Source organism: Rhinatrema bivittatum, chromosome 4 (assembly GCF_901001135.1).
Source record: "Rhinatrema bivittatum chromosome 4, aRhiBiv1.1, whole genome shotgun sequence".
NCBI classification, from domain to species: domain Eukaryota; kingdom Metazoa; phylum Chordata; class Amphibia; order Gymnophiona; family Rhinatrematidae; genus Rhinatrema; species Rhinatrema bivittatum.
In genome coordinates, this window is record NC_042618.1 from 185657526 (window position 1) to 185682384 (window position 24859).

General features: G+C 44.9%; 1 protein-coding gene across 4 annotated transcripts in view; it reads left to right on the plus strand.

Annotated features, from left to right (window-relative positions):
* The window catches only part of PITPNC1 (phosphatidylinositol transfer protein cytoplasmic 1), a 415353-nt gene that overhangs the window by 271496 nt on the left and 118998 nt on the right, over positions 1 to 24859 (plus strand). For all 4 annotated transcript variants that reach the window (XM_029599349.1, XM_029599348.1, XM_029599346.1 and 1 more), the window contains exons 3-4: positions 7330 to 7418; positions 8022 to 8029. In XM_029599349.1, coding sequence (XP_029455209.1) covers positions 7330 to 7418; positions 8022 to 8029 — 97 coding nt within the window. The remainder of the gene's footprint in view (positions 1 to 7329; positions 7419 to 8021; positions 8030 to 24859) is intronic.

Sequence of the window (24859 nt, forward strand, 5' to 3'; positions counted from 1 at the left end):
GCGTGAATTATTTCATCCTTATTAGTTTTAATTTTTGGATTCTATTTGATATGTCTGCTGTTTTAAAATATTTTATTGGTGTTTGAGAATTTTAAAACACATTTTTTGAGTTTTCAATTTTTGGATCTTCCATTCACCAACTGTTTTGAAATATTCTTATTAATAGTATGTTTATACTATTCTGATTAATGTATTTATTATATTTCTTGATTTTATTGCAATGTTTAATGCCTGAGGATTGGTGATGGTTTTTGTTTTTCCATTGCTGCACTGCATAGAGTCTGATGTAGTGGTTTTCCTATTCGGTTTTTGCCTGCATGTTTCTATTTATACTTTATGGTTTATTTTTCCTGTATTTGGTTAGGGTCTGCCTGTGTTCTGCAAGTGTGACTGAGGAGAGGTATTCTGCTAGTGTGTAGGAATCTACAGCAGCTTGGTTTGTTCTGTTTTCCTAATTTGAAGTGTATTGGTGTTTTAGGACCTGGTGTAATATTTGCAGTGTTGCCTTTTCATAGGCAGGGTTGTTACATTTTTAAGTGCTGGCAGTTAGTGCTATTTTGATGTGGGAGGTTTATTATGTTTTAGTTGTAATGTACTCTTGGTTTTCTGGGGGTTAAGCTCACCGCTAATATGCATTACAGTAGTCCTAATGCCACATGGGTTCCAAGTGTCTTTTTTTGTAGGGTTTTCTGGTTGGCACTAAAGACGTGCATGCAAATACTAATGATATTCTTTTTCATATAAAATCTGTCATTATAAATGCATAATTTTTAACTGTGTGTGTGGAGAGAGCAGGAGGTGAGAGTACAAGGATATAAGATTTGCCTAGGGCATCTAATACTCTTCCACCAGCAATGGGTTCTGGGGGAAGGGGTGAAGAACTGAGGGTAGAGGGGTGACAGTTTTTAAGTTTAGGTCGCTGGAAGCAGCTGGGCTTTTTTTGGCAAGCCCGAGACAAAGACTGAATGAAGTGGGAGGGGGGGAGCAGCACAATAATTGTTCGCACAGGGCTGCAAAGGTACAGAGAAGGGCGACCAAAATGATAAAGGGGATGGAACAGCTCCCCTATGAGGAAAGGCTGAAGAGGTTAGGGCTGTTCAGCTTGGAGAAGAGACAGCTGAGGGGGGATATGATAGAGGTCTTTAAGATCATGAGAGGTCTAGAACGGGTAAATGTGAATCAGTTATTTACACTTTCAGATAATAGAAGGACTAGGGGGCACTCCATGAAGTTAGCAAGTAGCACATTTAAGACTAATCAGAGAAAATTCTTTTTCACTCAATGCACAATTAAGCTCTGGGATTTGTTGCCAGAGGATGTGGTTAGTGAAGTTAGTGTAGCTAGGTTTAAAAACAATTTGGATAAGTTCTTGGAGGAGAAGTCCATTAACAGCTATTAATCAAGTTTACTTAGGGAATAGCCACTGCTATTAATTGCATCAGTAGCATGGGATCTTCTTAGTGTTTGGGTAATTGCCAGGTTCTTGTGGCCTGGTTTGGCCACTGTTGGAAACAGGATGCTGGGCTTGATGGATCCTTGGTCTGACCCATCACGGCATGTTCTTATGTAAAAAGGCTAGCACTGGGCCTGATTTAGTTATAAGCTTGCCTTACTAAAAAAGGTATCAGGTCTATCCAACTATGTGGGGTTTTTCTTTCTTTTTAGCTAGTTTTGTTTTTGGTTGGCTAACTCATTAGATTCTCTCTCCATATCGCAATAGACACACATGCTTAACTCCTTCTCTGAAGCTTTATTCTGGAAAAAAAAGTTTTGCTTGCTTCAGTCATAAATTTGGACACTTTATTTTATATGGCTAGGGTCCTTCGATTTTCACCCTTAAAATCCTGGATTTTTCCAAAAGTACTAATTGGTTTAAACTGATTTTCTCCCTAATTAAAAAGCAGCTCCGGAGCTGCAGCTGCAGTATCTCATGGCTTCCAGCACCAATGTGGGCCAAAGCACCTGCAGTGTTACAAGTCCCGCCCCTCCCCCCCCCCAGCGAAAGCTCTCGCCCTCCAGTGCCATGGATGTGGCGTTTCAAGTCCCGTCTCCCCCTCCCCCGTCCAAGGCAGACAAGTGCCTGCTGCTTGGTGCGGCCAATATAGCATTTGAAGCGGGTCATACCCCAGAAGCCCCTCCTGGCAGGCTCCCTGGCCGTGCACAAAAGCAGGAGTGCAGTGCTGCAGAAAGCAGAAGCCTCAGTAAGCCTGCTGACAAAGGAGACAGGAGAAGCCTGGAGCCACCAGGTGGAAAAGAGGAATGCTAGGAAGAAAGGGACGTGCTAGGCAGGGGATGGGGTTAGAGACAGGGATGCTGCTGAGTGGATGAGCAGGAGAATCTATTTAATGCCGTTTTATTGTCCTGGCTTCTGTCCACCAAAATAAATTCTGATATTTACCCAGAAAAATGAGTCACATTTTTCCACTGATTTTCTCCTGTTTTCGTTCTTGTCATAATAAACCCTGATAAATTCCCGGGAAAAATTAAAAAAATATAAACTAAAAATGAAGGTCCCTATGCATGGCGTAGAGTGGCATGGCTAATGAACTCCATGAACAAGGAAGTATTTTCGACCCATCTAAGAGTCTTTTAGGTCTTCTCCAAATGCAAAATGGGATTTCTAGTCTTGCTTTTTATACAGCAAGCTTGAGAAACTTAGAATTCAGCCTAAGACAATTAATGTTCTGATGTCCATGGAGTCCTTTGGGTTATAGCATAATCTGTCTACTTTAGGTGAGGTTTCCGAGTCATCTAGTGTAGGCTGATTCAGTTCAGGTTTAGCCTCGTTGTGCACATGGACATGCAGTTCTGCCACTATGGGGAAACCAGAAGCTATATCCTCATGTAACAAGGGGCTAAACCCAGCACTGGGTCAGCCTGTCCTGTAAGAAATTGCCATTTATCGTTTATGCTAACCAGTGACGATGTCCCACTCTGATAGTATTATGCACAGGGACTGGACAGATCAAGCAGTACTTTGGGATTTACAGCATCTAAGAAGTCCTAGGTGTCTGACGAAATGACTGCTTCTTTTCTTTGCAAGGCATATTCCAGTAAAAGAAAACTATACAAACTGCTCCTTAAGAAATAACACAATTGTGAGCAAAATGAGCATCGGCCTGCCTTCCCTTCCCCCCTTCCCCCTCCCCCAGCACACCCATGGTAGCTGGTCCTATTCTCAATGCCCACAGGCCCCATCTGCCGCCGGTCTCTGGCTGCGGAAGTGCACAGCTGTGAGAGCTCTTCTGCCGCTTCAGCCCGGCTTGCATGTGCCAATGTTAGCTGTGGAAGCGCAAGAGGGGGGTGTGACAAAACTCAGAACGCCGCAATGGTTTTTTTTTTTGTTTGCCATGCCAGAACTCAGGCCCATAAAGTTCCAGCGGGGGTTCTAAAGCTGGCAAGAGGAGCCGATCCCATGCTTTGCTGCGCAGTTATGGAACCGAACAACAGATTGAGTTATCTTGTGTTGTCAGCAAGAACAGTCCCCACATCTGCCCTTTAGAGCTGGCGAGGGGAATTTGCATTCAAAAAATCTCATTCCACTTTATTTCAAGTTAATGTATGTTTTCGGAGTTAATGCGCTTCTCCATGTTTGATAGACACTATTGTTCTGTTTAGTCAGGCATTGGCTGATGGGCCCTGGTGCACAGATGCTGGCATTGTTGGTACAGTAAATTTCTATTTTTAAGATCATGAATTGCAAGAACCTATTGTGCTGTCCCACACATTATACTCAAACATGGCCGTTATACATCACGCCCTAGTGAAGCCATAAAATTGGCATGTCCCAGGAGAAATACAAAACAGAGACAAAAGAGCCTTGTTTCAAAGCTCCAGAAATGTAAAATTAACTGATTGCTACTGCAAAGTTGGAGTACCTAGTGAATTGTTTTATGCAGTTCAGATAGCAGTGAAACCAACGACCTTAAGCCTGGGAAATCTGGAAAGTTTGCAGTGACTGTGCACAGGAATAAATCTCTATGGGGACAGAGCTATGTTATCCCTTGACCAACCTGAACATCTGTTGGCAGCACGAGCTGAATGTCTCCAGATATTTGTCTGTTTACCCGCTTCAGGAATTTTGCAGCATTTAAATCCAAATCATTAAGCTCTCTTTTGAATTTTTATTTGTATGGCACCCCTGTGTGTTGGAGTTTTCAAAAGTTCTATCTATTTAGCCAGTCCCATCACTGTGACTGCTGCCTATAAAGTGGTTTCTGCTTTATTTTTAGCCCCTTTCACTGCATTCATTAGAGATGCGACTTGAGCAATTTTCTTGGCCATATTTTCACGAGGTGCTCTTTTTTTTGTCTTCTATGCACTGTCTCCTTCCGCTTTCTATGTCATGATCTTCATGCACTTATGCAAAGTTATTGACAGGCTAAAGTCATCCTAATTTTTCCCCCTTGCACCAATGAACTTGTAGGACTTTGAGCAATTGGAGCTACAGGCTCCCAGATGCCCTGGGCCAATGTCAGAACAGGCTTACCCTTGTGGGTTGACTTGGGCTAGGCGACCGCCTTATGCATTGTTCAAACCATGTACATTTGCATTGAAATAAGGTTAACCCAAAGGGACAGGTGTACTGAGGGGTTTCTCCTGTCCTTTGTCCATGGGAAAAATGCTTGGTACGTCCTTCATTCTGAGACAGAGAGTCCATTTTCTCTTTCAAGGAGCCCACTGCACTAAGGATATTCACCATGAGAACACAATGAGGCAACCCTTTAGCAAATCTAATCCAAAGACAGTGGTGTAACGTGAAGCTGGACTCCCTCTGCCTCTAAAGGTCACCCTCTGAAAGATGTCCAACTTTCATGGTTCATTCGTCACAGATGGTGCAAAGTCCCGATCAGCTCCACATGCAGAATTCATCCATTATGAGGCCATAAAAGACGTAAAATACGCAATTAAATAACATTTGTAATTGTTGAAAGGACACATCTCTAGCCTCCACCCCAGGCAAGGCTGATAGTTTCTTATTTCGGGTTTTATAGCTTTTCTTTCCACACGCTTCTTATTGTCTGTACAATTTTATGTGACTGGAAATGGAAGCTCTCGCACAGTACGTTCCTTTCAGTACTGCTTCATGCACCCGCTCCACATATGGTGTTTTCTGTGGGCCGTGCGGGTTCATGCACAGTAATTTCTTTCTCTACTTGCTCATACTGTGAGCTTGTGATTCCCAGTTAATGCATTAGCTACAAAAATCACAGTCCTACCCAAAGAGGAATAAAAAGGGTTGCCAAGGATGGAGCCTTCTCTTATTTTAAGTACAAAATACTACCTGTTGTCTCATAATCCCCAGCTTTGAGGGTGTGCAACCTGCACACAGGGAAGTGTCACTTCAGGAGTGCATTCAGCAGCAGTTTGGAAGGAAGATGTTCTCCCCACTCCGACCATGAAGGGCATCGTTTCCAGTGCCCCCACAGGGTTACCACTGGCACTAAAGCCACCTCACGAGGGGCAGGCTGACAGAGTCCTGGGTTTTACCTCATTTCTATTTTTCATGGAAATCGCAACTGTAAGTCCACACAATACAGTGAGGTAAAATGAGTACTGGCTCAGCCTTCCCTTTCTGACATGAGGGTATGTGACTAGCTTAGCCTACAGGTTTTCCTGCTCCAGTGGGAATTAAATCTCTCTCTTAAAGGTCAGCTGCAATCATGTGGTTTGTGAAAGACAACATGACATAACTGTGCAGTGAAACCAAAGATTATCAATTTGCTGTAACGCTGTAATATACATTCCAGCTATGATGTTTACAGGTGATCTCATTGATGACCGTATGTCATACGGTGTGTGTAGTGAAGGAAGGAGAAAAACCTTGGTCTCTGAATTTTAGAGTCCTCTGCTCTAGCTATTAGAGCGCGAAGCCTGGACTTCATATTTTCATTCTCAGTGTCTTGAGTCTATCTCATCTTATCCCTTAACCCTCTTTATCACTACAGAGGCTGAGTTTGCATGTGATTGTAAGTGAAACATGCAGTTTCATCGCTTTAATGGATTGAATAGGGAGGATCCCTTTTAAACTGTTATTGCTAATAATTGAAGAAATAAAGTGGATGGTTTCAAAAGGATGGTGACCTCCCCTCCCCCTACTCCATGAGCTGGGGGCAACTCTATGTAATCCCACATTCTCCACCTTCCTCAGTTGTGGGTTCACATAAGGTCCAGCAGAGGGAACTTTGGGACTCGGGGTAATGGTCGCACAATTTATTCGTCATGTGAAGAAATCTTATTCATACCCTTGTTCTACCTCCTCCTTCTCGTATTGAAGCAACTTCAGTGCAACCCTCCCAGAAGGCCTGGCAGACGTCTGGAAGATCTGCAGTGCTGCTTTGTTAGAGCAGATGCCAGGTATCCCTGGTTAGTGTTTTGGATGGATAAGGATATCTCACTGAGGCTCAGTGCTTTGTTTCCTCAGTACTCTCCGGCCCCCATACAGTATTCCTAGGATTGTACCCCAACCCAGCAACCCTGCTCAGTAACCCAAAACAGTAAGCACTGAGAGCCACCTGGAAGATCTGGAGAGAACAAGAAATGAGAAGAGAAAAGCTTTGAGTAAAATAGTCTTTTGGAGGGGGGAGGGGGTGTGGGGAAGGTTAGGTTAAGAGTCTAAAAAATCAACTGCCTTTGCCAGTTCTGTAATACGGTGCTGAACTGAATGGAAGAAGTCTTATTCACAACCAAATTTCAGAGTTTGGCACCCAGAGGTGAACCTTTAGAGTGGAGGAGGGCTCTTACCACTCCCCACCTCCAAGGAGCAGGAATGGGTGAGATGCCACAGTGCCAAGATGTGTCGGCACTGGTACACTACCCTAAAGCAAGTAGCACAGGCTCCTCTTTGAGCCAGGCAGTTGTCACCTTCAAAATTTGGTGCTCTAGGGCAATTGTCTGCATTGTCTGTGCCTAAACCTGAGCCAGATCTGTTGAAGATAGAGAGGAGCCCCAAGAAATTCAGAGCAGAATAGGAGAGCAGTGACCCTGAGGAGGGCTGGTACAGGAGACCAAGAAAGAAGTTGGTGGAGTGGCAGATGAGCATGGTGTCTGATTCAGAATTGCAAAAAACCTTTTTGACTAGATTCCCCATGTTAACAGATAGAAAACACTCCATAACACCTCTGAACTCTTAATGAACCCTCCACTGCTGAAAGGATCTCCTTTTAATACATAGATTCACAGTAGTACAACTTCTAGTGACCAAGCAGGGGCCGCATGTTTCACAGGCCAGTAATCCTGAGAGCAAATATTTCGCATTAATCATTTGTGCAGTGCCAATTATAAATTGTGTATCTTCAGTTGTCTTTTTTTATGTTTCTTTATTTGCAGCAAATTACCGAGCTGGGCTAGAGCAGTTGTCCCGAAAATCTTTTATGTGACAGAGAAGGCTTGGAACTACTATCCTTATACAATCACAGGTAAGCAACCAGCATAGCAAAACCAAAACTGACTGTTTACGGGCTGATTTGGTAAGGTCTATTTAATCTGGGCTTATGGCTAAAATGTATTCTATTTAAAGACATCGTTTTTTTTATTATTAATATTTGTTAAGTCATGTCACATAAAAATTCATTTCAGAATAGCTTTGCTTATTATAGATGCCAATATTGATTGCATTGTCCTGCCGTACCAGGATAAAAACAAGTGTTGATCTACCGATGTGGCGCGCTCTTATTCTGTAGGCATGGCTGATGGTATTGGTTAGAGCAGGAGGCTGACAGCGATAAAGCCCAATGTTTAAATCCCACTTCTCCCATTATTGTTGCTTGTGATCTTGGGCAAATCACTTTTATCTCCCATTGCCTCAGCTACCCAAGCTCTTTAGGGAAGGAACTCATACCTAAATAAATTTGGGAGCCAGTATAAATTGTACACTGCTGTGTTTATCTAGTAGCACTATAAAAATACGTATTATTGTTATAAACTTAATATGTTGGTAAAAGTCTTTTGCTTTATAATTTCATATTTCTTTTTTTCTCCCTTTTTTTCCTCTACTTATCTTCTTTTAAAACTGGGACCAGAATACACAGTAAGTTTTCCCTGCTTTTATTACTGATCAAAAGTATTTTTAGATTTAATTTGTTACAGTTTCTGTGTAAAATCCCACTGATCTGGGCCAGCCCTGATGACTCAGTGGCAAGTGCTGCACCCTGTCATGTGGAAGGCCTGGGTTGGTTCACTGGCCCAATTTGTTCTGCCCAGATCTGGGGATTCCGTGGAGTTGGGGGGTGGGGAGTGAATCCCAGTCACTTGCTCGGTGGTGACACTTAGCGGTTGGAACCAGGGTGCATGCGTACCAAGTTCTGGAGGGAATTGCGGTCTGTGACTCCTCACCAAGGACCCGTCGCTGCAGTGGTTGGGTTAGGAAAGGTTAATTACAAAATTGGGGAAGATGTGGGGGGGGGGGAGCAAAATTATAAAATAGGGGATGGAACTCCAGACAGTTGCAGTGGCACCATTGCTCAATAGGGACTGGTTCTGATTGAACTGGAACTCCAAAGAAGCAGGAGGAAACATCCAGGCCAAAACCCCAAGAGAAAAGAAACCTCAATGACCTAAAATTTGTTGATTAATCTGTAACCTGTAGCGGGGTTTTAACCCCAAGGGCACACAAACTTATTTATTCATCTTCAGGGGATGCTCCGGCTAGCAAATTCCATCCCATGCTTGACTCTTAATCCCTGGGGGGATTCTTTTTATGGGGGTAAGCTCTTTCTTGTGGTCCAGATGATGTTTTACTGCTCCCAGTATAGGTGTTCCTCATGAGGTGAGAGGCTGTAATAAAGTAGACAGGACCAAGCTCTGAGTGTTAAATCAAAGTTTACTGATTGGTAATCATAAATTAAAGTCCATTTGTCCAGAAGTGTGACTTTACATCTGACTGATGGTACATGACTTTTTAGGTACATGACTTATTAAGTAGATGTCCTTTATTCAGAACTCTGGGAAGAGTCCATGGTGATATTTAATGCGAAAACTCTCCCAGCAGCTATCCGGGAATCCTAGTGGAGGGTTCCCCAACTTCATAGCAAAAATCCTACCTTAGGTCATCTTCTCCTCAGACACCTAGCCCATTCTGGTCCCATAGTTGTGGAGATCCAGTTGGGGGTCTCCCAATCTTGTTCTTTCATCCTTAGTTAATATTTATCTATATTGATATCTATGCACCACAGAGAACTCTAAGATCACAAAACAAGGGACTTCTAATGGTGCCTTCTACTCAGAACACACATCTAACACAAATAAGGGACCAAATGTTTTCCATGAATAAAAACATATATCTACTGTGGTTTTGACCTAGATATGAATCCTGGCACAGAATGTGATTGTTAAACAAAAATATGAATGATGTGATCTTATTCTGGAATGACGGTATATAAAACGCCTAAATAAATAAATAAATAAATAAATATTTCTGGGGGATTTCTTGTGGGGAAAAGTCAGTGGGATCAAGCTACCTCAGCACTGGAATCCCAGTGGGGAAAGGGGATCCAAAAGTCTCCCCACTCTGTTCAAGTCTAAAAAATATGTCAAAAGTTAAATTGGATACATCTTCTGCCCTCACCTTCTCTCGCAGCAGGATCCATCCCGGGTGCTTGCCCATCTAGCGTTTAGAGTAGGCTCACAGGTCTTTGGTCCCCTGATAAGAGCTTTTTTGCCCCGAAAGTGTATCAGGTGTAAAAAATCTTTCTTTCTCTGTAAATTAGTAGGAGAAGGACCCTCTATCAGGGAGTGCATGATGAAGTGTCACGTCTAGCTGAAACTCCATCTAGGTAATGCTGGGAGGCCTCATCAGAGTGTAAAAATCAGACATCCTTAATCTTCAACTGCTTCCTCAAACTGATCCCACAGTGTCTTAAAATGGCTGGGCTAAATAGTGTTGAGGCATCCAATCCAGACCCTCTAAGGAGGAGGAACTGCAGGGGATGGATGGCTCCTTAGTAGAGTGTTCTAATACAGGGACAGTGAAATCTGGTGGTCAGACCCGGGGTGGGGGGTTCTGCCACATATCCAAAGGTGATAACATGCAAGACAGATTGAGAAATTGCTGATGTGGATGGGGGTGGAATTTTTAAAAAATCTACTTATTAAATCAAAAGCAAGGTGGGGGCTACACATCTTGTCTTTCCAATGAAGGGCAAGATTGCCATCCATTTGGGATTTTATTGGCACAGGTGGTTATTTTGGCTTGCTTTTTTCAATTTTCTTTATAAGTACCATGCTGAGTGGCGTAAATGGTCACAAGATGGTGATCAGAACTTTTCCAGAGAGGCGTGGGCAGATAGCTGGGAGGACTTCACTAAAACACAAATAGGTCCCTCTATTAAAGAAACACAAGGACAGAACATTACCTGTCTCTTGTTGGAAGTGGCAAAGTGTTTTCCTGCATGTGATGGTACTCTCCACAAGCCCAGACCTTGAATCTTTACAGACATCTTGCAATTGGATTTCCATTTTGATCCTAAAAGACCTTTATGTTAAATCTGTGGCCAAAAGATTTGCCACAAGAAGAATTACTTTGATAAGCCACTAGTAACAAGCTTCCAAAAGAAGGCAAAAGACTCCACAAAACCAAAAAGCCATGAAGAAACGCACTATCTGCACTATTTGGACACTGTTCTAAACCTTTTGGGCCTATGTACTAAAACAGTTCAGGGTACTCATAATGAATATACACGAGATTTATTTATATGCATTGGAGATCAGTGTGTTGTAAATCTATCTCATTCACATTCATTGTGGCTGTCCTGAAAATCAGACCAGTTAGGTGTGCCTCCAGGGCTGGGAGGGGAAACACTGTACTAAAGAGTAACGTACACTCTTAAGCCATTTAGCATGCATCTGCTGAGGTCAGATGTTAGCAGGCACGTGCCAAAATGAGCATGAATCTGCATTTAAATGAAGACATGTCAAATGCAAATTAGGCTTTAGGGACATGTGCAGGATAGCATGGTGTGCTCTATTCTGCACTCTCCTCCAGGTGCTCTCGGGTGCACACCCGCTAAAATCTAAAATACAACACCTACCCTGGACCAGATGTTAAATGTGAGCGTATCCACAGGACTTCTACTCAGAATGCAGTACTGCCTCCTTCAACCTCCCCCTGTGTTATAGATCAAGAGGTGTCATTGCCTTGATTGTCCCTTGCAGTCCTCCTCTCCAACGCAAGCACAAGGCGGCCCATGGTGACCGAGTGGCGCACTCATCCCCTGTCCCTCCAACACAAGTTTGAGGTGACTGATTGGTTGACCCAACCCTCCCTCAAAGATGAAGGGGCATCCATGACCCATTCCTCATAATGGCCCCTATTCCCACACACCTACCTCTTCTAACAAGTCCAAAATGTAGGTGGGGGGGGGGGGGGGGCAGAGCGAGCACCCAGCCCCCTGGCCCCTCCTTCTAAAGTGGCAGTGACTGACCATTAGGCGAGAGTACTGCTTGCATGCTTGGGTCCTAGTAGTATTTCAGTTGGGATGGGAAGGAAGGGCGGGTGCCCTCGCTGCCCATGTTATTATGCCCTTTATGTGGCAACTTGTCCGTGTTAGAAGACTCTGCGCATACTCTGCAAATGTCCTCGCTTGAACCAATGGGAAGTTCTGTTGCGAGGTTAAGGCTACATAATTAATGCTATTTAGGGCACATGGAAAACCCAGCGCAAATATGTATATTGGAAATACTGTGTGTTTTTATGTACCCCACCCCAAACTTTGGAGGGAATGGATTATACTTTTAAATAAATAGCATAGGTGGTCAGTTTAAGATGTTGCATTGCTTAAACTAATGGTCTGTGGAGTTGCAAAAACAGAATGATCTTTACAATTACTATATGTTACTAGAGGGAGGTCCAGGCAATTACAATTTATGTTCGTCTATGGCGGCACCTTTCTTTTAATTAAGCCCCTGTAACATCTGTGCGTAGCATGTGTTTTTTCCCATGGGCCTCTGTCAACAGATGTGGACTGTTGAGCTAGGACAGGCCATCCTGTGAGCTCCAGGATTTAGGAATACCCCTTATGTTGTGTTGTGTTGTGTTGTTGTGTTTGTTTGTTTTATCCAAAACTGATGAAAGGTAACTCCTGTGAAATGGAAGCCCTTCTGCTCCTCCTCCTGCTCAGATCTGACACACCGGCTGTTTCATTCATTAAACCTGGGCACGGGTTTATTCTTTGCAGCCAGTTCCCGCTCCGTTCTGTCAATGATTCCTCAGCAGCGAGCGGATGAGTGGAGGGGCTGGCCAGTGAGCAAAACAGGCTCCATGCCACCTGATCACCTTTTAGACAGGGCACACAAATAACTGGCATTTTCCCCTCTTACTGCCATTAATCCATTGGAAGGATTTCTTTTTGAATGATATGGGTTTTTATTTTATTTTATTGATTGATTTATTTATTTTTTTGAGAAGAGCAGGTGGGCTGAAGTGCCTGGCTGCCCAGGATAACATGGGAGGGTACCAGGCCAGGCCTTGTGCCGCTCAGAGCTGATGGGGGTGAGGAGTCAGTTGGTGAGATCTCTGTGGCGATTGCCAGAGGGATTTTGAAGGAGACTGTGGCTTTACTGACTCCTTGATAGGGCAGCGTTCGCAGGGTTGTAGGAAGAAGTGACCTAAATTGATGCTTTCTTGCTATATGAGTTAAAAGAAGTAATGCAGAATTGTTTTTTATTATTAAAATACATTTTGCACTATCATTTGTTGCCGTATAAGGCTGCTGGTTTGGAAGGCTGTGACTGTTTGAATGTAACACTGCAATGGTGAGAGCTCGGATTTTAATGTCATTGTGGCTCCATCCAGGGAGCTGCATTCCTGCTGCGACATTGCTGTTACAATACTATTAGAACCAATTACAAGTAGCATGTTAAATGATATAATAACAAAGTACTAATTTGTTAAAAAAAAAAAAAAAAGACTGTTTCCAAAATCTCAGCCTCCTGTAGGAAGTGATTACAGGATTCTTGTATAGTAATATTTCTAATAAAACAAACCAACTGAAGAGCTGGCGGCTGCGGTTGTCCATGTGGGAAAGATGACGTGGGATTCTCGCTGTGCGGGTGGGGGTCGGAGAGAAGGTTGCCAGTGCCGAGGTCATGTGACTGCTGAGGTCCTGTGACTTGTCAGCGGCAACTCACTGTACTGTGATGTCATCTCATGACGACATCACACCCTGAACCTTCAACCTAGGCCGCATCCCTCGTCTGCTTCCTGCGTGTGCAGGGGATATCATATATTAGCCACACTCGAGCAGCCTAAAGGGTTTGGTGCCTTGTATTAGCTGAGGGAAGAGTAACTGGAGGACAACATTGTGAGATAATAACAGACATATAAGGGGGCAGAGATAGAATTCTCCTCCAACCCTCCCCCCCCAAAAAAAAATTCCTGTGGCCCACTCTTCATGATACACTCTTACTTCCTCGTCATCTTTGTTAACCTACTTTCCCCATCCCTCCCCTCATTCCTGAGCGGTTGGTCTTTGAGGATTTTGCCCAGTAGCTTTCTCCTTATCCTTCAGGCTTTCAGTTCTATTGGACTCTGCCCGAGCTGGAGCGATGGTGCGGTGAGCCTTTGTTTGCGGCAGCCCGGGATGTTTGTACCTCCATCCCCCATTTTCAGCCCCCTCCCTCCTCCGATCTGTCACAGCTGTTCAGCCAGGGGGGCTGCAGATCTCCAATAGCTTCCTCCAGAGCCTGGTGCATGTATTCCTTGAGCATAACCCATAGCTCAGTATTTTCATACCCAAGGCCCACCTGCATTAATGAAAATGTTGTGTGGCATTCCAGCCTCTACTGTGCAGCTAGTTCGAACATGGAGAAGACTGATATGGCCAAAAGAAGAGCTAAGGAAGCACTGAAAGCCCCACCAGTCTCTCCCTCCCAAATTTTAAAACAAAGGGAGAGAGAGAACAAAGTCACACACAAAACTGTATTGGTGCACCAGCTCCCACCAAAGAAGGGAGAAATTGGTGCGGAGTGGCAGCCAGCTCGGTCAGTTACCTTGGCTGCCGCATGTGACTGCCAGAGCTCCTTCCCTGGTGGTGCCGCTGCTGCTCCCAACACTCAGAATGAGTCCCATCCAGTACTCTCCCCAACTCACTTAACCTGGGTAAGGACCGAAATACCAGGAAGATGAGGTGGTGCAGTTTGCAATGTGTGTGCTGCACACTTGATCAGGTCTGAAGGCACACTGGTTAGGAAACAATAGATGTTGGCTCCCTTCCTCCTGGAGGCTGTGAACACTGCATTCACAGATTCTGCAGCCCTTGCTCACCCGAGGAGCAGTTGCTGGGCTTGGGAATTGAAAGCAGGTCTCCTGCACCGTAGCACAAAATGTTGCTCCTGAAACCTGGGCTGGCCCCAGCTATCACTGTCTGGTGTGGATTACTGAATGAGCAAGAATCCAAAAGACACAAACATTAAAAAAAAAGAAATTAAAAAAGAAATTAAAGATGCCTTCCTAGTCATTAGTCCAGAGCTTTCCAAACTGTGTGTCGGGACACATTAGTGTGTCGCCTGCAGTGTGCAGGTGTGTCGCGCAAGTCCGGTCAACTCTGATGCGAGTTTGGGCTTTTTTTTTCTAGAGATTCACTTCTTTTTTTTCAGTTTATGGGTTGCTTATTATTGGGTGATTTTTGCTGTCAATCGCGTTTTTTTGGGGGGCTTGGTGGGTGGAACGAGCCCAGCCATCCTTGCATTGGCTGCTGCTGCCGATGAGGCCTGGCCATGAGGAGTACTGACTGCAAGCAGCAGTGTCTGGTGATCATGGAAGGGAGTGAAGCACTTAACTGGCAACAATCAAAAAGATGAGGTACATGAGTGTGGGGGCCAGACATGTGCTGGGGGGAGAGAGATGAGTGAGTGGGGGGGCAAACGTGATGGGGGGACAGACATGTGCTTGAGGGGGAGAGATATGAGTGTGTGGGGGTCAGACATGTGCTGGGGGGAGGAGAGAGATGAGTGTGTGGGGGACAGACAATTTGTTTTATTATTGTTTCTCATAAATTATAACAATAACATGAATCTTGGAATATATATTTTTAATATAAATTTAAGGTTTTCATGAGATAGGTTGTGTCGTGAAACATTTTATTTATGTATATATTTAAGGAAACATACATAAATTGTCGAAATATGTTTCGTTCGTTTAACCTTTAACCTCTGGTTTACTAGTAGACTGAATTACCGTGTCGTGAAATTATGTTTGTCTAAAAAGTGTGTCACCAACATGAAAAGTTTGGAAAGCTCTGCATTAGTCATTGAACTGAAAAGGAATCCAAGATTGTCCTTGTAGTGTCCCATTTCCAGCTGCGAAGGTCAGGATCCTGAAGAGGCAGAGGGGAAGAGAAGTCCAGCTCTTCTCTCTAGTCTCAGGAACAGCAGAGCAAGCAAAATACTGAATTCTTTCATTCAGTTTCTCAGCTTTTCTTATATATCAATGCCTGCTTCACTTGGATTTAATGTATGAATAGAATTCCTGTCTCAGTGTGGAATGCATACTAAGCAGGTACATTCTGTCAAGCCTATGGCTCCTGGGGAAAAAAGAAAAAAAGCAATCTTTATTCAGAAAAAAAATTGTAATACTTGATATATATGAAAATAACCCCAGAAGGATAAGTGCATTTCACTGGCACTATGACTTTTAATGTGAAGGATGCAAAGAGAGGGCAGAATTCTGGCTGTTGTGGCCAGTTGATAAGATCAATTGACTTACTCTACGTACTTTATTGAGTCTAATCCCCATTAGAAAGAGTTATATGTCTCTTCAAAGAATGTGTGTATTTTTAAGAAAAAATACATGTATCCCTTCTATATTACCAGGCTCCATAAATGTGAGCTTACAGGAAAACAGTACCTCTAAGAGCTACAACTGCGTCTTTTGATTCTACTCATCATGAAGGCCAAATTGCTGAAATCTGGTTCTGCCATTCATACTTCAAGAAATGAAAGCATGGAAATATTAACTTCCTGGATGGGACATGCACAGCTTCATAACAAAGATCATCAGAGTTTGCTGGTGAATCACATAAAAGGATTTAACTGGGCATGATTTTCTTTTGGGGGGTGTGTGTGGGGGGTTCTATTTTAACATTTAATGAACCATTTTGTTTATCATATAGGGAAATTCCATGAGTTCCTCCATGTTCCGTCAACCTTGCTTATTAAAGGGAACTCACCATTTGGCCGTGCTCTTGTCAATACGCAAGCCACTCCAGTTTTTTTCTTGCTGCTGATGCTAGATCTCAAACACCACGTGACACGTAGCCTCATACCGCCAATGCAAAATGTGTCAATCTGAGCCTAGTAGTCTCACAAGCAATCGATATTATTCATTTCCTCCTTTTTATATTTCTTTTCACAAGGAAGAAATATAACAGTGGGGCTCCATTCTGCACTGCAGGTCCCAGCAGGGAGGAAGAAGCACTGATAGGGTCTGGGAACAATTGATTCTGATTGGCACAAAATAGAAGTGCCATCTTCCTAAATTAAAAAGCTCCGCTTACCATGGCATACGGGAGTCTGATCCCTGGATTTCTAAATGCGGAGCAATAAAGAGAAATGGGAAAAAAATTAAAAGAGGAAAACGGTCTTGACTGAGGTGAAAGTCCCATGGCTTCTTGTAGATTCTTCCCTGCATTCGGCAATGGATGTGGAAGGAGGAATTGGAGCTCTTGTCATGTAATATAGATTGCTGTGGGACAAGATATTTGCACAATACCCTTCCAAGCAGCTTGATTGTATTGGGCCCTGTACGTTGAGGTCAATATCCAGAAAGTGAGCAAGTGAGTTACCTGGGTAAAGAAACATGTAACTTTATCTGGATATTCAGAGGACTTAACCCAGATAAAGTTATGCGGATAGCTTCATGAATGTTATGATTGGCAGCTCATGGACAGCCCCGGGAGCCACCAACGCACTTACCCCTGACGATGCCAGGCAAGACTCGCAGCCAAGACACTGCCTCTTACGAGGACCGCTCCATGCAGTAGGAAATTCCGCCAGCCACCACTCCGCACATCCTTCCTTAGGCACACACATGACCGACAAGCATTTTCTTAAAGGGCCCACGGCGGGAACAAAGCCGTGGCACCCACTGATGACATCATCAACCTTAGCCCTCAAAGGGCCCTTCAGTTAGCCTTTCCTTGCCTCAGCAACAGGTCCCCTGGTGCTTGTTCCAGTGTGTGTTGCTTCTTTGTGCATTTCCTTTTCTTGCCTTGTCTTGTATCCTGCCTTGTTGATTTTGCCTTGTCTGTGCCCTGCCTTTGTCCCTTCTATGCCTTGTTCCGCTTGTCTGATCTGTCTTGTTCCTTGTTCTCCATAGCTTGTCTTCCTGGTTTGACCTCGGTTTGGATTTGGCCTCTCCCTTGACTGCTGCCCAGACCTGACCTCTTGCTTTGGACCCGGCCTTGCTCTGTTTGCCTCCTGCCCTGATCTTTGTCCTGCTCTTTGATCCTGCTATCTGCTGCCTGCCTCGACCTGTACATTCTCTTGGACTCTCACCTCAGGACTGCCCTAGGGACCCATCTGCTAGCCGGCAGAACCCAAGGCGAAGCCCTAGCCAGTTCTGCCACAGGGCCTCTTTGCCAGCTGATGGTGTGAGCCTAGTGCGCTTGCTTACCAGACAACACCAACCACACCTCAGTACCAAGGGTCCATCCATCTGACAAGTATTACAAATTGCTGAGGCCATGGACCTGCTGGATCTGGGTCATGCAGGGCTTGGCACAACTAATCCAGCAACAGCAGGGTATCCTTGATCAAGTTACAGGGCTCCTAGAGAGGTTAGCCATCCACACGGACACTCGGGTGGTGGCACAGGCCCCGCCTGCAATGGGACCTCCTCCTCCTAGACCGATGTCACTGCCCAGAACAGGTTTTCAGCTTTCACCTCTTCCACATTTCCTCGAGGAGCCTAAAGAGTGCCATGGCTTCATAAATCAGTATTACAGCCAGCTTTATTCCCCACAGATCAAACCAAGGTCACATACATGCTTTCTTTGATTGGTGGCACTGCCCACGCCTGGGCCTCACCATTGTGGGAGTGGGTCGACCCTCTGTTCCAGGATCTCCAAGCATTCCTTCATCACTTTTGGCTATTATTTAAGGAACCAGGTTGTGCCTCTTCCATGGCAGCAAAACTTCTGAGAATTTGTCAGGGGTCGTTACAGTCGGGAGTACGTGATCCAAATTCACACACTTGCATCAGAGCTACAGTGGGGAGAGGACAGCCTCACTGCCATATTCTGTAAGGTCTCTCTGGCAGAATCAAAGATGAGCTACCAGGCTGAGAGGTTCTTACTATTCTGGATGCCCCCATCTCATTGGCTAATCGTATTGACAGAAGTTTTCAGGAACAGTTTAAAAAATCCAAGGTGATCAAATGCCCAGTTCTGCTGGTGCCACACTTCCGGAATCCTCCTGCACAACTGCCTGCTCCTGACCTGAAACCTACAGAAGAGTTAGCTTCCCTAATTTCTCTTAGCATTTCACTGTCTCACCATCTTGGCCAGGTGGATGGTAGTATACTCCTATCACTATACTCTTCCCCAACACACAAGGGATTTCTACCCATAAAGATTTGATTGTGCATTTAGTCTCATTCAGGATGTTTATCCTGTTGGACTCTATGCCATCCCAGACATAAAGCACCACACTGCCTCCCGGATGCTCCTCTATGTCATTGCGATATAATTTGTACCCCGGTATAGCACTGTCCCATTGGTTATCCTCCTTCCACCATGTCTCTGAGATGCCAATTAAGTCTATGTCATCATTCACTGCTATACATTCTAATTCTCCCATCTTACTTCTTAGACTTCTGGCATTAGCATACAAACATTTCAAAGTGTGTTTTTTGTTTGTATTTTCATTCTGCTTTTTAATTGATAGGGATACATTTAAATTTTTTTTAGCTCAGGTGAGTGTTTAGTTACAGGCACTTGGACTACTTTTCTTATTATTGGAACCTCACTGTTGGGATGCCCTAATTCTAATGCATCATTAGTATCCTTTGAAGCTACCACCCTCCGAACCATGTGCTGTCGGCTTTCCCCTTTGTTCTAGTTTAAAAGCTGCTCTATCTCCTTTTTAAAGGTTAACTCCAGCAGTCTGGTTCCTCTCTAGTTAAGGTGACCTTCGCAGCTGGAAATGGGTCATTACAAGGACAATCTTGGATTCCTTTTCAGTTCAGAAAGCCTGCGAGGGAGTCACTTGGACCATTTGATGATCGAGGGGTTAAAGGGGCACTTAGAGAAGATAAGAACATTGTGGAAAGATTAAACGATTCCTTTGCTTTGGTGTTTACTGAAGAGGATGTTGGGGAGATACTCGTTACGGAGAAGGTTTTCATGGGTAATGATTCAGATGCACTGAACCATATCACAGTGAACCTAGAAGATATGGTAGGCCTGATTGGCGAACTGAAGAGGAGTAAATCACCTGGACCGGATGGTATACACCCCAGGGGTTTTGAAGGAACTAAAAAATGAAATTTCAGATCTATTAGTAAAAATGTGTAACCTCTCATTAAAATCATCCATTGTACCTGAAGACTGGAGGGTGGCTAATGTAACCCCAATATTTTAAAAGGGCTCCAGGGGCGATCTGGGAAACTACAGACCAGTTAGCCTGACTTCAGTGCCAGGAAAAATAGTGGAAAGTGTTCTAAATATCAAAAGTACAGAACATATAGAAAGACATGGTTTAATGGAACAAAGTCAGCATGGCTTTACCCAAGGCAAGTCTTGCCTCACAAATCTGCTTCACTTTTTTGAAGGGCTTAATAAACAAGCAGATAAAGGTGAACCTGTAGATGTAGTGTATTTGGATTTTCAGAAGGATTTGACAAAGTTCCTTATGAGAGGCTTCTAGGAAAAGTAAAAAGTCATGGGATAGGTGGCGATGTCCTTTCGTGGATTACAAACTGGCTAAAAGACAGGAAACAGAGAGTAGGATTAAATGGACAATTTTCTCAGTGGAAGGGAGTGGGCAGTGGAGTGCCGCAGAGATCTGTACTGGGACCCATGCTTTTCAATATATTCATAAATGATCTGGAAAGGAATATGACAAGTGAGGTAATCAAATTTGCAGATGATGCAAAATTATTCGGAGTAGTTAAGTCATAAGCGGATTGTGATAAATTGCAGGAAGACCTTGTGAGACTGGAAAATTGGGCATCGAAATGGCAGATGAAATTTAAAGTGGATAAGTGCAAGGTGATGCATATAGGGAAAAATAACCCATGCTATAGTTAAACAATGTTAGGTTCCATATTAGGAGCTACCACCCAAGAAAGATATCTAGGCATCAAAGTGGATAACACATTAAAATTGTCAGTTCAGTGTGCTGCGGCAGTCAAAAAAGCAAACAGAATGTTGGGAATTATTAGAAAGTGAATGGTGAATAAACCGGAAAATGTTATAATGCCTCTGTATCGCTCCATGGTGAGACCGCACCTTGTATAGTGTACAATTCTGGTCGCCATATCTCAAAAAAGATATAATTGCAATGGAGAAGATACAGTGAAGGGTGACCAAAATGATAAAGGGGATGGAACAGCTCTCCTATGAGGAAAGACTAAAGAGGTTAGGACTGTTCAGCTTGGAGAAGAAACGGCTGAGAGGGTGTTGGAAACAGGATGCTGGGCTTGATGGACCCTTGGTCTGACCCAGTATGGCATGTTCTTATGTTCTTAGAGTCCATGCAGCTGGGTTAGGCCAGACTCTTCCCGGATGCGAATCTCTGACAGAGGCAATAAGGCTTGTGTCTTTACTGCGCTGAGCAAGGGCACATGGTTTCACAGTGCCCAGAGAAACCAGGAATCTCTCATGCCTGTGGTTGATTGGGCAGGCAACCCTAGAATGCACCCAGGCCTCTCCACAACTATCCGTTCCTGTCTCCATATTTATGGAACACTGCCAGGTGTTATGATCTTTGCACTGGTTGAGAAGCGCTGCTTCAGTGAATGTGCTGCGCTTCCCTGCTCCTCAGAGCAGCGCCTTGTGTACTTCAATGACTCTGCCATGCTCCCTGCTCCTCGGGGCAGCGCCCTGCTTCACTTCAGAGACTGTGCTCACACTTCCCAGCTCCTTGGGGTAGCATCTACGTGAATTGCCAGAGACCCTTGGGCTTCCCCGCTCCTCAGGTAAGCCTACATCATTTCTCCCATGATGACTTACCACGTGGCTCCACCCCTCGGGGTTGTTGCCTCAGCACTCCACCACAGGTAGTTCCTACTCTGGCATTTGCATCCACACTCCAGTCTCTCTCTCTGTACTCCCTGAGCTATGTCATCTGTTGCTATAGACCTCGCCTCCCGACATGGGTAGTACCAACTCTCACCTCAGGCCAAGAGCCCACTAACTCACGGATCCTAACACCAGGTTTCTATGGAAGCCTTCCTCAACTTGGGTACTGGCGGGAACTTCATTGATGAGACTCTGGTCCGATAGAATGGGATCCCTACCACCCCTCTGGAGCAGCCAGTCATCATTGCCTTGGTCTATAGGGATCTGCTCCCAGGCCACTTTACCGAAGTGCCCCTACCTCTCACCCTTCAACCATCTTTCTGTATGTGATACCTCGTGCCGTTAATTCTATCCTGCTGGGCCTACCCTAATTATAATTGCACCAACCAGTATTCAACTGGGAATCCTTGGACTTGGCCCATTGGGGTCCCAAATGCCATACCACCATACCAGTGGCTACTACAATGTCTGGGCTTCCGCCGCAGTACTCAGGAGATGCAGATATCTTTTCCAAGAAGCTGGCCAAACTCATGCCCTGCCCCCAGAAGTTCAGTTGTGCCATTGATCTTCTCCCTGACAGTGCTGCCCAGAGGTTGGGTCTACCCGCTATCTGCTTCAGAGACAGAAGCTAGAACAAATATATAAAAAAAAAGTTGGACAGGGGGTTTATCTGCCCATCATCCTCACCCACTGGGGCAGGCTTCTTCTTCGTTGGTAAGAAGGAAGGCTCACTATATCCCTGTATCAGTCATTGGAGTCTCAATTCCATCACCAAGAAGAATCACTACCCACTTCCCTTAATTTCAGAACTCTTTGACCGTCTGTGGAGCGCCCAAGTGTTCACCAAATTGAATCTTTGAGGAGTGTGTATTTTAATTAGGATTCATCAAGGCAATGAATGGAAAACCACCTTTAATACCCGAGATGATTACTATGAATACTTGGTGATGCCTTTCAGATTTTGCAACGTCCCTACAGTATTCCAGTTCATGGTAAATGAGATCTTCCAAGATCTGCTTTATTCTCATGTCATAGTCTACCTGGATGACTTCTTGATCTTCTTCAGATTCCTAGCTGAGCATCAGGGCCATGTGAAGCAGGTCCTCTAGAGACTCCAGGTACACCATCTCTATGCCAAACTGGAGAAGTGCATCCTCGAACAGCAGGAACTCCCTTTTTTTAGGGTACATTATTTCCTGCCAAAGGCTTATATGGATCCAGCCCAAATGAAGGTCATTATGGCACGTCAACGTTTTTTAGGCTTTGCTAATTATTACAGGCAGTTCATTCCCAACTACTCCTCGTTGTCAGCTCCACTCATTGCCCTAACGAAGAAAGGGGCAGATACAGTAAAATCGGACTGTGGCTGCCATCCAAGCCTCTGAATTACTCAAGGAAGAATTTACCCAGGGCTCTCATCTTCACCACCCGGATCCCACAAAGCTGTTGATTTTAGAGGTAAATGTGTCGACCCTTGGGGTAGGCGCTGTCCTCTTGCAGCATAATCATAATGATATCTTTGTGACCTGTTCTTACTTCTCTCAGAAGTACTCCCCCTGTGGAGGAAATTTATGCTATTAGTGACTGTGAGCTACTAGCAGTCAAGATGGGCTTGGAAGAGTGGTGGCACCTACTGGAAGGGGCTAAATACCTAGTGACCATCTATACTGACCACAAGAACTTGGAACACCTAACTCAATCTCAGAGATTAATGTCAGGCAAGCTCGCTGGTTTTTATTTTTCAATCAATTTGGTTTTGAATTGCGCTACCAGCCTGCTGACAAAAACTGCCAAGGAGACACTCTCTCTCGACCTTTTGACACTGTTATTGTTTGGGATAGTTGTGGGTGGATCCTTGGGCCGGTGGCAGATGACCATGCCCCCGGGGGGAAGATCCCGAGAGGGACCACTGGTCAGGCTCAGAGTTGGGAGACAGACACACACTAGTTCTTTTATTAAACAGTATATTGAACCACCAGAGGTGGCAGTAGTGAGCTGGAAGCGCCCGGCTGGGCTGTAGTCCCTCAGATACAGGAACAGCGATCCCAGGATGGCTGAGCTGTAGAGAAACTAAGTATTGTGAGTAGGCAGGGTATGCAGAGTTCAGGAATAGAACCTTGATGGTAACACTCACACAATAGTCTCTTGAAGCAGCCCAGGAGCTGGAAGGGATTAGGCCCTCGAGGAGCGAGTACCTGGTTCCAGGGAAAGCTCTGAGAGAAGGATGGTAACTCACTAGTGTTGTAGGCAGCGATGACTTCCTGGCAGAAGTGGTATTCAGAAGCAGGTCCGAGAACGTGGGCCCTCGAGGAGCGAGTGCCGGTTCCAGACTGCGACCTGAAAGGCAAAAGAGAAACGAGGCCCCCGAGGAGCGGGTACCCCTGGTAAGTCCGAGGAGGCAGAGTAGCTAGGAGCATAAGAAAACCTTTTCTTTCCTTGCTAACTCAATTAGTTAGCGAATTCAGAGACCTTAAATATCCGGTGAAGATGACGTTATCTCAGGGGGACGCCCCTGAGGTTCGCGCCACTGCTGGTACTTCAGTCGGGGCCACGCCGCGCGCGCACCCTTGGGCTTCTGGGAAACATGGCGGAGTGCAGCTTCTTGCCGGTCCGGGGACGCCGAAGGAGGGCGGCAAGATGACGCCACGGCGGCCAAACATCCAACAAGCAAAGAGGGAGTCGCCACAGAGGTAAGGTGGGCGGGGTGGAGACGTCGGGCAGCGACGGTCGCAACAGACACAGAAGGCATGCAGGTTCCTCCACAGTCAATCATTGACCCAGCCAAGTTTGTGGCTGCTGCCATCTATGCGGTCCCCCCTGGCAAGATGGTGGTACCTAGATGCCTGTGGCAAAATATTTTAGAATGGGCACATGACTCCCGCCTCTTTGGTCATTCCAGCATTACCAGAACATTAGAACTCATAGTACAACACTACTGGTGGTCCAGTTAAAAGTTGACATTCAATGTTACATGGGGTCCTGTCCCAAATGTGCCATGCATAAAGGTATCAATGCATGACTTTGGGGTTTATTACACCCATTGCTGGCCTCCATGAAACCCTGGACCCACATGGCCACAGACTTTGTCTGTGACTTTCCTCTCTCTAGTGATAACACCATCATATGGGTGGTGGTGGATAGATTCTCAAAAATGGCACATTTCATTCCTCTGCCTGGTCTTGCTTTGGCTCCTGAACCTGCCAAGTTGTTTGTTCAGCATATTTTCCATTTACATGGACTACCTTGCCATATTCTCTTGGACCATGGGATCCAGTTTATCGCCCATTACAGGAAAGCCTTGTGCCGAAAATTTGGCACAATCTTAGTCTTTACCTCTGCCAACCAACCCCAGAGCAATGGACATATTTCGTGGGTGAATCAGGAACTCAAGGCATTCCTGCCAGCTTATGTTGACTTAAGACAGGACAACTGGGCTTTCTTGTTGCCTTGGGCTGAGTTTTCCAGCAACAACCTCAACAATGCCTCTTCTGGTTCTTCCCCTTTCTATATCATCTTTGGACGTCACCCACATATTCCCAAGCCTCGCCCCACACTGAATACTTGCCCAGTGGCTACCTTGATGGGTCAGGATCTTCTTAACCTAAGGCAGAAAACCCATTGCC